The 13,659-nt window shown below is 33.7% G+C and overlaps 2 protein-coding genes across 2 annotated transcripts; both read left to right on the plus strand.

Annotated features, from left to right (window-relative positions):
• Positions 1–4,314: 4,314 nt before the first annotated feature.
• On the plus strand, positions 4,315–5,168 carry LOC122295800 (TMV resistance protein N-like). The gene has a single exon (XM_043105057.1). The coding sequence runs from the start codon at positions 4,315–4,317 to the stop codon at positions 4,810–4,812; it is 498 nt and encodes a 165-aa protein (XP_042960991.1). The 3' UTR covers positions 4,813–5,168.
• LOC122295799 (disease resistance protein Roq1-like) lies at positions 4,675–11,110 on the plus strand. The gene is made up of 4 exons (XM_043105055.1): positions 4,675–4,802; positions 7,724–8,828; positions 8,978–9,259; positions 9,334–11,110. Exons 2-4 carry the CDS (start codon positions 7,881–7,883, stop codon positions 10,315–10,317), a joined length of 2,214 nt encoding a protein of 737 aa, XP_042960989.1. The 5' UTR covers positions 4,675–4,802; positions 7,724–7,880; the 3' UTR covers positions 10,318–11,110.
• The last annotated feature ends 2,549 nt before the right edge of the window (positions 11,111–13,659 follow it).

A 13,659-nucleotide genomic window follows, 5' to 3' on the forward strand; every position in this document is an offset into this window, starting at 1 on the left:
TCTCCCTAATTACTTATGAATAAATTTATAATTATCAAAATTCATGCAGTATGCATCGATCCTAGAACTCATGCATTGATAATCATTTATTAGGAAGTATATTAGATATATACATATATATATATATATTTATATATCTATATAAATTATATATAAATTTATATATGTGATTTAAAATTTCTATTCATTCCTTATATAAATAAAAAGAAATGTAAAATAATTAAGTTTAAATCTATTTACCAACTACATTTACGAATACAATTATTCTAATAAAATATTATTTATTTATCAATTTAAATTAATTATCAAACATTAAAATCAAATAATAATATCTTATAAAAACCTTAGTATTTTATTTCTTTATAAAAATTATATCACTTTTTAAAAATAATCGCTTTATTAAACTAAGAAAATGTGCTTTGTACGTTACTTTATTGTTAACGGCTTGTCTCCTCCACTGCACAGTTTTTGGTTCAAGGGTTTTTTTTTTTTTTTTTTTTCACGTTTTTGTTGTTTCTAGCCGTACCCAAAAGCACATATAGTAGTAAATAATAAGATTTTAATTTTAAATACTTTAAAACCTATTTAAGTCTATCTTACTATTTGATGTTAGAAATTATATTTTTTTTTTCTAAAAGCATTATATTATTTATTAAAATTTTTTTCTTACTAAAAATAATATTTCTATATACTAGACGAACGTCCATTGGACGTTGCCCAACTACTAGTATATATATATATATATATGGATGTAATCAAATAATTCATGTTAAAATTTTACTAGTTACATCCTATTTAAAAAGTGAAAAATGATATTTGCAGTCGTGAGTGTTCTAGCGCTGTACAATCATTTTGAAAAAAGTAAATAAATATGGGATCCACTTAAAATAAAATAATATTTTAATAGTGAATTTTTTCAAAACAACTGCACGATACTTGCACACTTTACGACTGTATATAAAATTACTCTTAAAAAATAAATTTGATAAAATTGATTTAAGTGAAAAAATAAACTGAATTTTCTATCAGTCTTTGAATCTGGACCATTCGTCCAGTGAAATTTTCACAGAACGTAAACCAAACTCCGGACGGGCCCCTCGTTTGCAAATCAAAGCCCTGTATAGAGCTGTGAAGGAATCTTCTCTTTGATTGACTCAAATGTTAAATAAAAAAAAATATATATATATATTTATATATATTGGTGTGTAATAAAACAAATTTGTAAAAATAAATTTATAAATTAGTAAGATTTGATGGAGTATGCAGGCAAATTTTAAAGATTAACATCAAGTTATGCCAGTCAGTATGTTTATTTTCATGAATTCTCTTTATAAATCTAACCGACCAAATTCTAATAGTTATAGCGGTGCTATCTGTTCTATACAGGCGGATAGCCACCCTTCTTACTATCTATCTCTGTCCAAAATTATAAAAGAATAATAAGATGATTATTTTCTATTTATAAATAAAATAAACTTGACGGACAAAGAAGCAAACAGGATAAACGTAATTTGTTTTGTTAAAACAAAAAGATATAAACAAAATGTTCAAAATTAGTTTTGGAGATTAGAAATTAATAAGAAGCAAAGCAAACTTTTTAATTTTTCAAGATTTTCAAATCCAACAATCATATATATATATATATATATATATAACCAAAATTGGAAAAGAATATAAAGAAATTAAGAAATCCATCTCCTCCGCCTCCAATCACATATGTTTGCCCCGAAATCCCAAATAAGCTACTCACGAAATGCAAAGCAAGGCATCAGAAATATGAGTTTTGCTACATACAAGTACAGTTGTGCACTAATCTGTGTACCAATACTGATTTATTCATACTTAAAATTTAAATTAACACTATTTTCAATAAAATCTACTTTTTGACCAATCACATCACATTAGTGCACAGATTAGTGCACAATTGTGCTTACAACTATATTTTTCCCAGAAGTATTGCAGATCCCAAAGAAGCTACTCGTGAAAGCTTCTTGGTAACTTCCTAATTTTTTTTTTCTCGGCTTGGTAACTTCCTAATTACTTGAGAATGCTTATTAACGAGGCCATTGCCGCGTTGGTTTGTTACAATAAATAGGATAAAAATTGGTAGAAAAAAGATGATCAGAAACTTGTTTGCAATTTCTCGGCAGTGGGCTTTTCTTTGAAGTGAAGCAATATAATATATACCCTAACACCAACTTTATGTTTTACCATTAAGCTTTTTTTCTTTATTTTCTGGTTTTTGAATTTAGATTAAAAAATCTCATAACGTAACTTTCTTGCATAATTTAGATAAAAAAAATTCAATTAACGAACGTAATATTATAATTTTGATGAAAATAAATTTAATTTTTGACTGCACTCTCCATCAAATCATATCAATTTGTAATATATCACACTTAAGTACTAAAAAACAGGGGACTCGTTTTTTTTTTGAAACTCAAAGACCAAATAAAGCCTTTAATTTTTATAAAATTAAATCAAAAAATTAAGTTTAAAAAAAAACAATATTCACTTCCTTAATATTTTTTTTTTAAAATACTGTAAATTGGGATATCGTAGCCCGAATACCTACGAATGAGTCAAATGTTTTTTTTTTTCTATTATTCTTTTATATTTTTAAATATTTTTTAAAAAATAGAAAATTCAAAATATTATTAAAAAAATATTCCTTAACTAAAAAAATAAAATTAAAAACTCTTTGGCCCCGAAGCATTTCTTCAAAAAAAAAAAAAATGGTAAGCATGATCTGTCTATTCCATCGGTCAAAAAACATTTCCCCGGGAAGCCCCACGGCCCACAGAGCACGCGGTAAGCAAAAGTAGGCAAAAAGAGGAAGATGCTACACTCCTTTTGAAGAAGGTTAGGTTGGTTGTCGCAATATTCCATAAATATTTGACACCATTAAATTAAAACAATATGACCATTTTTTTTAATGATTAAGTAATTAATTTTAAATTATATTATGATTTTTTTTAAAAAAAATATTTAAAAATGTTTAAAATATATATATATATATAAAATATCAAAATAAAAACTATAATTAACAGTAGCTTCCCACGATATTACAAAACTTATAATATATATTTATATATACATAATTTATAAAATATTTATATATATTTATATTTTTGTAATATATATAAGTTACCAGCCCAATAACTTTGTGGGTTATGGTATGTCGAAGACTTTTGAGAAAAACTAACAGATATGTTGAAAAGTATGAATGTAAATATCACTCATGTCTACCGGGAAGCAAATACACCAGCAGATTTTTTAGCTAGAATGGGTTCGAAGGGATGCACTAAGTACTTGGACCTCTTTTCTGATTTACCTTGGAAACTTCGCAGCCTTTTGAAGATGGATAAAGCGGGTCTGCCATATATACGAGATGGTTAATCTGTTTGTTTTTTTGTTGTTGGTTTCTTTTTGGTATATATGGAGTTTCTTTTGTATCCATGGTTTTCTTCTGCTATACGCGGAGGTTTTGAATATATCACGGAGGGTCCCTCCTCCCTTATTATAAAAAAAAAGTTACCAGCCCAATAATCCAACGCGGCATTGGCGTACTTATTAAGCTTTCTCAAGTAGTTAGGATGTTGCCAAGAAGTTACCATTTTTAATAGGTGAGACAGTGAACAGCCTGTATTATTCTCACCCCCTTTTAAGGAAGTTGCTGAGAAACTTCAATTTTTCAATGAATGCGTGTGACCAGTCTTTGACTTCATTATATTTTCTAAAGGAAAGGAAGTTGCCAAGAAATTATATCCAACGAGTGTGCTTGACTAAAAACTAAAGAAATCATATATATATATATATATATATAGATATATATATTCTTTTATCTTTAATAGAATTAAGTTTAAAAATTAAAAAAACATTTTAAGATGTGTTTAATTTTTTAAAATTAAAATAGGTTTAATCTTTTTATAAAAAATTAAAAAGTTATAAATTTTATCAATAATTAATTTGAGATAACTCTTAACAACTAAACACAATATTAAAATTTGAAAAAGCTGCAAGGAAATTGCAAAGAAGGTACCGATCATCTTTCTTTTACCAACTGATCTTTCCAAAAAAACTCATCTTATCCTTTTTTAATGCAATAATTCAACGCGGCATTGATTCAATCACTTCATTGAGTCATTAATTAGGAAGTTGCCAAGAAATTACGATTAATTGGTAGATCATATGTTGTGAGAAAGTGGCGTGGACTTCTCTTTACTTAGAAGAATCGATGATCACCAACTCTCTACATACATCCAGTAAGTAGATTCAGGCATTACATACACACTACACTGACTAATTTCTTCCATGGCCTCTTTTTCATCCTCTTCTTCAGTCACCTCTCCATGGCTCTACGATGTGTTCTTGAGCTTTAGAGGAGAAGATACTCGTAATAATTTTATTTCCCATCTGTACTATGTTTTAGTTACAAAGGGAATCCACGTCTACAAAGATGACGTTGAACTTAGAAGAGGTACTGAGATCTCACCCACACTTTTCCAAGCTATAGAAAGTTCAAGGATTTCCATCATTGGACTCTCAGAAAATTATGCATCGTCAAGATGGTGTTTGAACGAGTTAGTGAAGATTCTGGAGTGTAAAGACTCTAAGCAACAAATAGTTCTACCTATATTTTACCGTGTAGATCCATCGGATGTACGCCATCAAAGAGGAAGTTTTGGCGAAGTTTTGGCTGTACATGCTAAGAAATTGTATGATGACATGAGCTTGCAGAGGTGGAAGGTAGCCCTACGAGACGTTGCCAGTTTGTCCGGATACCATGTGACTTATGACCGGTATTTCTAAATTTCTAAGTACTGCTTACTTTGTGCCTTCCATGCATGATTTTTCACCCATTTGAACAAAACTAAATAAAAATCGAAATTTTTGTTTGGCCTTTTGATGGTCGCCAACTAAAGTACAAGCATGCTGAGATATATAGTACTATCACGCACCTAAATTTATTTATTATTTATCATTTTTTTTTGTTTTATTATTCAATTTTCAAGAAAATCAAATTTAAGTTAATTAGAAGCCTGTGTCTTTTTGAAGAATTCAATGTTGGGAATTTGGACCTCCAAATTCACCCCCCCTAGGATCTACCCTTTGCAGGAATAACAAGAAAAATAGAGAAATAATAACAACACAAGAAATTTACGTGGAAACTCCAAAACAGGAGAAAAACCACCAGACCCAGAGAAGAAAATTCACTATGTGAAAAATTGTTACAATCACACAATTTTTCTCCTCACCACACCTACAAAGCTATCCCACTAGTAAAACTTTAACTTTACACCTCTTCCCCTTTTACAAAAGGTTAATAGAGGAATTTAACTAAAGTCAAAAGTTACTAGATAAGCTTTCAACTGGTGCACTTAAACTAAGAGGCTAAGCCTCTTATTTATAATACATGGCTTATGCCATTTTCATTAATCCCACCGATGTGGGACTAACAAATAAGCAAAAAAGTCAACAATCTCCACCTTGCGACTTTGACTAGTCCCACAGCCAAGCTCCACCTTAATGAAGATCTTCATAGCTTCCGCTATCATGCTTCACCATAAAAGCATACCCACTTAGAATAAACCAATTCCAAGCATTTCATTTCGGACCATGTCGAAAAACAACCTTGCTGAAAATTATGGTGTAACTTCCACGTTTGGCTTTCCTGGAAGTTCATCAGCCATCGACATGAATTTCCACCACACACCCTGCATCAATGCCAAACCAATGCCTGTGTGCAAACTTGTGGACCCGCTAACATTAACACATCCTCTATCATGACAACTTTGGGAATTAGCGACATGCCATGAGGATGTACATGTCTCTTTTTAAAGAGCAAAATCTTCCATGGAGAGAGACACAATATTAGCATCATTTCCAGTATCTCCATTTACTGACTTGGAGCCACTTGCCGAACCTGCTCCAGTTCTTGGACAATTTTTCTTGACGTGCCCAGATTGTCCACACTCCCAGCAGACTACTTTCTTCTTCATGGAGTTCTTCATCTTCCCATTTCCAGCTGCTACCATCACTAAGTTCTCATGTGGAACATTACTTCCACTACTTAGTCTTCTCTCTTCAGAAAATATTTTACTGGTAACCTCTGAAAAAATTATTTTCTCCTTCCCATGTATCAAAATAGGTTTCATGTGCTCATAGGAAGGTGGAAGAGACCAGATGAATCTCAAGGCTTGATCCTCATCATCAATTTTAACTCCAATAGCTTCTAGCTCAGCGACAATGCCATTGAGAACACTTAAATGATCTGAAATAGTTGTACCTTCACTCATCCGCAGTGTATGAAACTGCTCCTTCAGGTACACACGATTTGAGACGCCCTTCGTCTGATACAACTCTTCAAGTTTTTCCCAGAGTTCCTTTGCCGTAGATATTCCATGCACATTTGCAAGAACATTTTTGGCCAAGCACAAACGTATCGCACTTGCTGTTCTCAAATCCAGATCCTCCCAATCTTCATCGCTCATTTTATATCTGCTACTTTCACCAGTCACACTAGTACCAGTGCTGACTTCAGGTGTTGGTCTGCCCTTCAATGCTTTGTGTAATCCTGATTGAATCAAGACATCCTTGACTTGTACTTGCCACAAGCCAAAATTGATTCTCCCATCAAATTTCTCCACCTCAAATTTGACAAGATTTGAAGGCCTACTTCCTGACATTGCTTTGATGAATTTACTGTAGAAATGAATAGTACCTCACTAAGTCAGTTCCCAGGAAAGATTGGAGGGTCACAATGGACACACTTAAAATTTCCAATCTCCTAGACAGAACCTCCTTAGACTGTACGTATCCACACTACCACACCAAAGCTCCACCCCACAAAAAGAACCTAGTGGCTCTGATACCAATTGTTGGGAATTTGGACCTCCAAATTCACCCCCCCTAGGATCTACCCTTTGCAGGAATAACAAGAAAAATAGAGAAATAATAACAACACAAGAAATTTACGTGGAAACTCCAAAACAGGAGAAAAACCACCAGACCCAGAGAAGAAAATTCACTATGTGAAAAATTGTTACAATCACACAATTTTTCTCCTCACCACACCTACAAAGCTATCCCACTAGTAAAACTTTAACTTTACACCTCTTCCCCTTTTACAAAAGGTTAATAGAGGAATTTAACTAAAGTCAAAAGTTACTAGATAAGCTTTCAACTGGTGCACTTAAACTAAGAGGCTAAGCCTCTTATTTATAATACATGGCTTATGCCATTTTCATTAATCCCACCGATGTGGGACTAACAAATAAGCAAAAAAGTCAACATTCAATACGGTTCCAGCATTTTAAAGATCATACGGTTCGAAGTATAAGTGAGATTTGTTGAGGAGATCATAGACAAGACCAAGAATTCACTACTGAGGTATATATAATAATTGACATTATTTATCTTCTGGCTCCTAGCTATTAATTAGATTAAAATAAATAAATAAATAAATGTCAAAATAATATAATAAAGTGAAATAAATTTAAGAATATTGAAAGACTTTCATCATGAGTCTAGCAAAACGGAGAGAATTAACTTGAAATCAACTCATATGTACTCTCTGCATGCGGTACCAAAGCCCGCCACTACTTTTTTTTATTTTAGTTTATTTTCTGGTTGTGGGAAAAAAAATTATTTAGATTATGTTAATTCCTAATTGTTTTTCATGCAAAAAGTTGTATTCATTAATATTTTTCCATATATATAGGAACGAGTCTGAAGTTATTCAAGAAATCTATCAAGACGTCTAAAAAATAGTACAACATTCATATTTACATGTTGCAAAGTATCCAGTTGGATTAGGGTACTCCCAGGTACAGAATATCGTGAATTTGCATTTAAGTGTTGTGACAAATGACGTACGAATGGTAGGGATCTTAGGAGCTCTTGGTATTGGTAAGACAACTCTAGCCAAAGCAATTTATAACTCGATTGCTTTTAAATTTGACGCTAGTTGTTTTCTTGAAAATATTAGTGACACTTCGAGTCAAGCATATGGTTTGGTCCAACTGCAAGAGACCCTTCTCTCTAAGATCTTGGGAGACTGTAGAAGTTTAAAGGTTGACAATATTCCTACAGGAATCAATATGATAAAGCATAGGCTTCGTTCTACAAAAGTTCTTCTTATTCTTGATGATGTTGACCATTTGACCCAATTAGAAACATTAGCCGGAGGTCATGATTGGTTTGGTAAAGGAAGTAGAATCATCATCACAACAAGAGATGAGCACTTGCTGACTACTCATGGAGTTGATTCAACATACAAGATGACGGGAATGACTCAAGATGATGCTTTTAAACTATTTTGTCTGCATGCTTTCAAAAGAGAGAAACCGGATGAAGGTTATGGAAATTTTGTAGAACAGATCTTAAATTATGCTGGGAGCCTTCCACTAGTTTTAACGGTGCTTGGTTTAGATTTATATGGTAGAAGTGAAAGTGAATGGATACACATACTGGATCAGTACAGGAAAATCCCTCACCAAGATATTCAAAAAATACTTCAAACAAGTTATGAGAGATTAAGTGACAATGAAAAGAATATTTTTCTTGATATTGCATGTTTTTTCATTGGAGACTTGTTTGATGATGTCGTTGAGATACTAGATATTTTTGATTTTTGCCCGAATGTTTGGATCCCAAGACTCAGGGAGAAGTGCCTTATTTCCAAGTTCAACGAAAGATTGCAAATGCATCACTTGTTACGAGATATGGCTAGAGAAGTTGTTCGACAAGAATCACCGAAAATTCCCGAAGCGCGTAGTAGACTATTCGTTCCTGAAGAAGTTCGCGATGTACTTGAGGATGATACAGTAAGTTAGATCAAGATCTCTTTTAATTAAACACTGTTTCATTGGCACATGTGACATATACGTCTTGTGTGTATGTGTATATATGTGAATAAATGAATAATTTATTTTTTGATTTTGTTGGCACACTTAAACATTGTCTTACCATATAGGGACGGGTCAACGTTGAAGCAATACTGGTAGATTTGCGTGAAGGTGATGACATTATCTACTTGAGTCCGAAGGCCTTCGAAAATATGAGAAGACTCAGATTCTTTAAAGTCCGCAATGCACACTTTTCTGGAGATCGACTTGAGTCACTACCTAATGGAATAAGAGTGATTGATTGGCCTAAATGTCCTTTGCAATCTCTGCCACCTAAATTTCATGGAAACAAACTCGTTATTTTACGAATGCCCGGTAGTCTCATCCGACCGATTCGCTTGGAATTTAAGGTAAAATTATTATTATTTTCAATATTTCTTTCTTTAAACTTAGTTTGATGTTCTTTTTTCTTTTTTTTTAACAGAATCTTACGATTATGGATTTTTCGGATTGTGAATTCTTAACAAAAATCTCGAATATTTCAAGCTGCCCAAATTTGAAGGAAATGCATCTTGATTATTGTAGAAATCTAATTGAGGTTCATGATTCGGTTGGATTCCATGATAAGCTTTCTGAATTGAGTATCGATGAATGTTCCAACCTAAAGAGCTTTCCAAGGAGACTCCAGTTGAGATCTCTGCGTTTCCTTTCACTTCGTGGTTGCTCAAGCCTTCAAAACTTTCCTGAAATTGAATGTCAAATACAATATTTAAGGGTCATCGACTTAAAGGGAACCGCAATAGGAGAACTACCCTCCTCCATTGAGCATGTCACTGGGCTAGTACGTTTAATACTAGAAGACTGCGTAAACCTTAAGCATCTACCAAGTTGCCTTCTTCAGTGGAAATTTCTACGGTGGCTTGTACTCGATGATTGCCCAAATATTCTAAATTTTGGGATGGAGGCCGTGCATAATGGACAATCCTCTCCATATATAGTGTCTACGAGGGAAAATGAAGCTTCGTCGAGTACAGAATTCTTCCCAATGCCGCCTCCAACAAATTCAATCATTTCTCTTCTTCATGATTCTTCCTCATTAAGGTTTCCGTCGTTGTATCAATTGGATCTTGCAAACTCTGGCCTAACAAAATCGAATATCTTTGGGCCATTTCATTGCTTTCCAAATGTGGAACATTTAGATCTATCACACAGTGATATCGTAAGCATTCCTGCAAGCATCAAAACTACATTTGTTAGATTGAAGAATCTTATATTGAATGATTGCAAGAAACTTCAAGAAATTATAGAGTTTCCAACGAATATACAAGTGGTAGATGCTAGGGGATGCATATCACTGAAAAGTTTACCAGAAATATCAGTAGTATTTCCTTTCCCACGGCTATATTCGATTGACTTATCCAGATGCTATACAGTAAATATAGGGAATTATATGCCAAACCCTTCATAGAATCGAGTAAGTCTTTATTTCTCTTTTTCGATCTAAAATTATACTCGTTTTGTATGCCTAATCGGTTTATATATATGAATGTAGTTGAAATTTAATGATATATTCATCAAACAGGCTAACATGATATTTCCGGGAAATAAGATTCCAGATTGGTTCACTAATCGCATGCAGAGTACTATTTCAAAAAGTCGTTCTTGTGAGTTAGATATTCCTCTATGGGGTATCGATATCAGTGGAATTGTTTTTGTGCTGTTATTAAAACCTCTAGCAATGCTCTCATATGGGTTGAGATGCCTATGGAAGAAGATGTAACATCTCAAGAAGTACATCTTGGTGAAATGGGTTCATATCATGTATGCTTGTGGTACTTCCCTACATATCTTAAGAGAGGAGAAGTGAGTATATTGGGCTCCCATAGGAGGATTATATTTAAAAGTGCTCCAAATTCAGTGAAATTCAGATGTTGCGGAGTTCATCTGTTACGCAAAAGCGATGAACAGATGGTGAAATTTCTTGGAAAATTTAATGAAAGTTTCATGTAGGTGTGCCCCATCATGAAAATGTTGATGTCCATTTGGATGCACCCAGTAAAGATTTTGAAAATTTAGCAAATCCGATGGATGGAAGTTCACTTTCGAAGAGGCGTCGTGTTGATCGATTATGATTATGATGATGATGATCGATCGTAACATTGAATATCCAACTTGTACTCACAATAAAGGAGTCCTTCTTCAGCCTTGGACGTCAAATCTTTCTGGGATCTGAAATCCATTTTGTTTGACTTCAAGTTTTTTTTCAAGTGCATGGATGAGCTAGCAGTTATGTAATGTAGTCATTTTATTTTGCATTTAACTTGAGCTTCATATGAATGAAAATAGAATGATTTAGTATGCTTATTGTTCAGAGGCTTCTTGACTAGCCAATACAACTATTTTGTGATCAATACACGGAGACGGCTTTTCTATTTACTTGAAGAACAAGAACTACAAAACAAAACTCGAAGGCAGCTTCCAAAAACTGGAAGAATACGCAATTTACCTTCCTATCTCCCTCAACATCCATGGCTTCATGCCTTAGAGATGAGATGCAAAGTGAACCTACTTAATTCCATAAACCTGGCCGTGTATTGTTTGACCGTCATACCTCATTGGATCAAGTTTGCAAACTCCCTCTCCTTCTACAGCTGCATGATGGCAATAAACGGCCTCCATTGATCCCAGCTCTATGATTAGCAGTTGAGTCCCACCATATCGTTGCCCCTACTTGTAGTAAATATCCCGTGTACAACACCTTTTGGTCGTTTGTGCACCCATAAATTTCGAACGTTCGCTTGAGATCTATAATCCACTTTTCCGCCATCATTCATCCTTCGCTTATGTTACCTGAGTACCGATACTGTAAGGCCCAGACTAGAGGAAAACCCAGCCCGAGAGAGAGCCAGCCCAGTGACCCCAGAAACAGTGTCGTTCAGGTAATGCGAAAAGCTTGTTGTAAAAGATGTATCGACTATGAAAAATGAAGATAAATGTGAATCTATATTTCTAAAATTACTAAGAACCAAGAGATTTAAGTAAAATGTGTAGAAGTTGAATTAAACTTGTAAGAAATAATAAAACAAACACTTGGGATGTAATTTTCGCCCATTTCTAATTTGAAGTTAGATTTACCTCTAATTTCATCTTCTCTCAACTATTTTCTTATTCCAAGAGATTATGATCGGATAATTAAACAATAAACACATTTTTCAGTATAATCAAGGTACTTGACAGATTTTATAACAAGTGTAAAAGCGAAAGAAAATCATCAAAATCTTATTACAAGTTCAAGCATCAATCGTGCCTTTATGTATACGACTGATCAAGTTTAAGAATATAGAACTTCAATCATTCCCATAGGCAAAATGAAAATACAATCTATCAAATTAATCATTCAAAACTCCATAACCTTGAAGAAAATCCAACCCAAAATAGTCATGAGTTACTCATTGAATCCTAAGCTAAAAATCTAGCCTATCCTTTCTAAATTAGCAAAATCTCCAAAAGTGATGAACCATTTTAAGTTGTTGTGTGAAAATAAATGCAGAAGAATAAAAATAACAAGCCGAAAGATAATCAAAATAATTTAAAGAAAAAAGTGCCGAAAAAATTCAAATGAAAAACTGCAAAAAAATAAACTAAGTACCAAGAAAGAAAATAAAAAGAACTGGGAACGAAAAGGATAAAAGATTAAAGCAAGAAATGAAAACCAGCAAAAGAATCCTTGGGTCTGGAACCAATAAACGTAAAAACTAAAAACAAGAAAAAAAGAATAAAAAGCGAGAGAGAGAGAGAGAGAGAGAGAGAGAGAGAGAGGGTTCCGTCCGTCCCTAGTTCCCCCAAAACGAAAAACTAAACTACTCAAAAGAAAACTAAACAAGTTGCCGCCCACTGGAATTAAGAGGTAAAGCTAGGAAACGAAAAAGAAATAAAACAAATCTCAACAAGAAAGAAAGAGTGCTTCCGCCGACCCTCTTGAACGAAAACTCAGAAATCTTCAACATTAACCTTCAGTAAGCATTCTGCATTAAAATCTTCAATACCTACAAAAATTGTCAAGCTCTTTGCTAATCATTTCAGCAAATATTTTTACAGTATCATGTCAGTCGCTCTCAAGAAATTTGTAAGTACCAAAGGGTCCTTCTGCTACATGCTCTACTGCATCTTTCTTTTTTGACTACAGTGTTCCCAAGCACTCCAAAATAACATTTGGGGCTTCTATTTCCCCAACCACCATGAAAGTGAATCTGCAAGATATGCCAAGTACTACACGAGCATTCCTATTACCTAAATTTCAAGAAAATTGGACTAATGATCAAGTTTCATTTTTGTTACTTGATTTGGGCCATAGGAGCTAATTGTGGGGTGGTCACTCGAGTTCCGATAAGACCATACACAGAGTCAGGAGAGAATTTTAATGGCCACGTCTCAAGAGTGATGTTAAGTAGTTTGTTAGAGGTTGTGACCTCTATCAAAGTATTAAGTCCTCTAACACCCTCCCAAGTGGGTTACTATAGCCCCTCTTGATACCCACACAGCCCTGGACACATATAACCATGGACTTCTTAGAGGGCCTTCCTAACTCTAGAGGATTTAAAAGCCTCTAGGTGGTAGTTGATAGGCTTACGAAGTTTAGTCACATAACTCCCCTAAAAAACCCATACATTGCCAAGGACATAGCCAATTTGTTTTTCAAGCGTATATTTAAGTTACATGGTCTCCCTCTCTCAATAGTCTTGTATAGAGACAAGACATTCACAAGCGGTTTTTGGCAAAAGTTGTTTAGCTTACAAGGGGTCCAGATGGC

The sequence above is a fragment of the Carya illinoinensis genome, chromosome 15, assembly GCF_018687715.1.
Source record: "Carya illinoinensis cultivar Pawnee chromosome 15, C.illinoinensisPawnee_v1, whole genome shotgun sequence".
Lineage (NCBI taxonomy): Eukaryota > Viridiplantae > Streptophyta > Magnoliopsida > Fagales > Juglandaceae > Carya > Carya illinoinensis.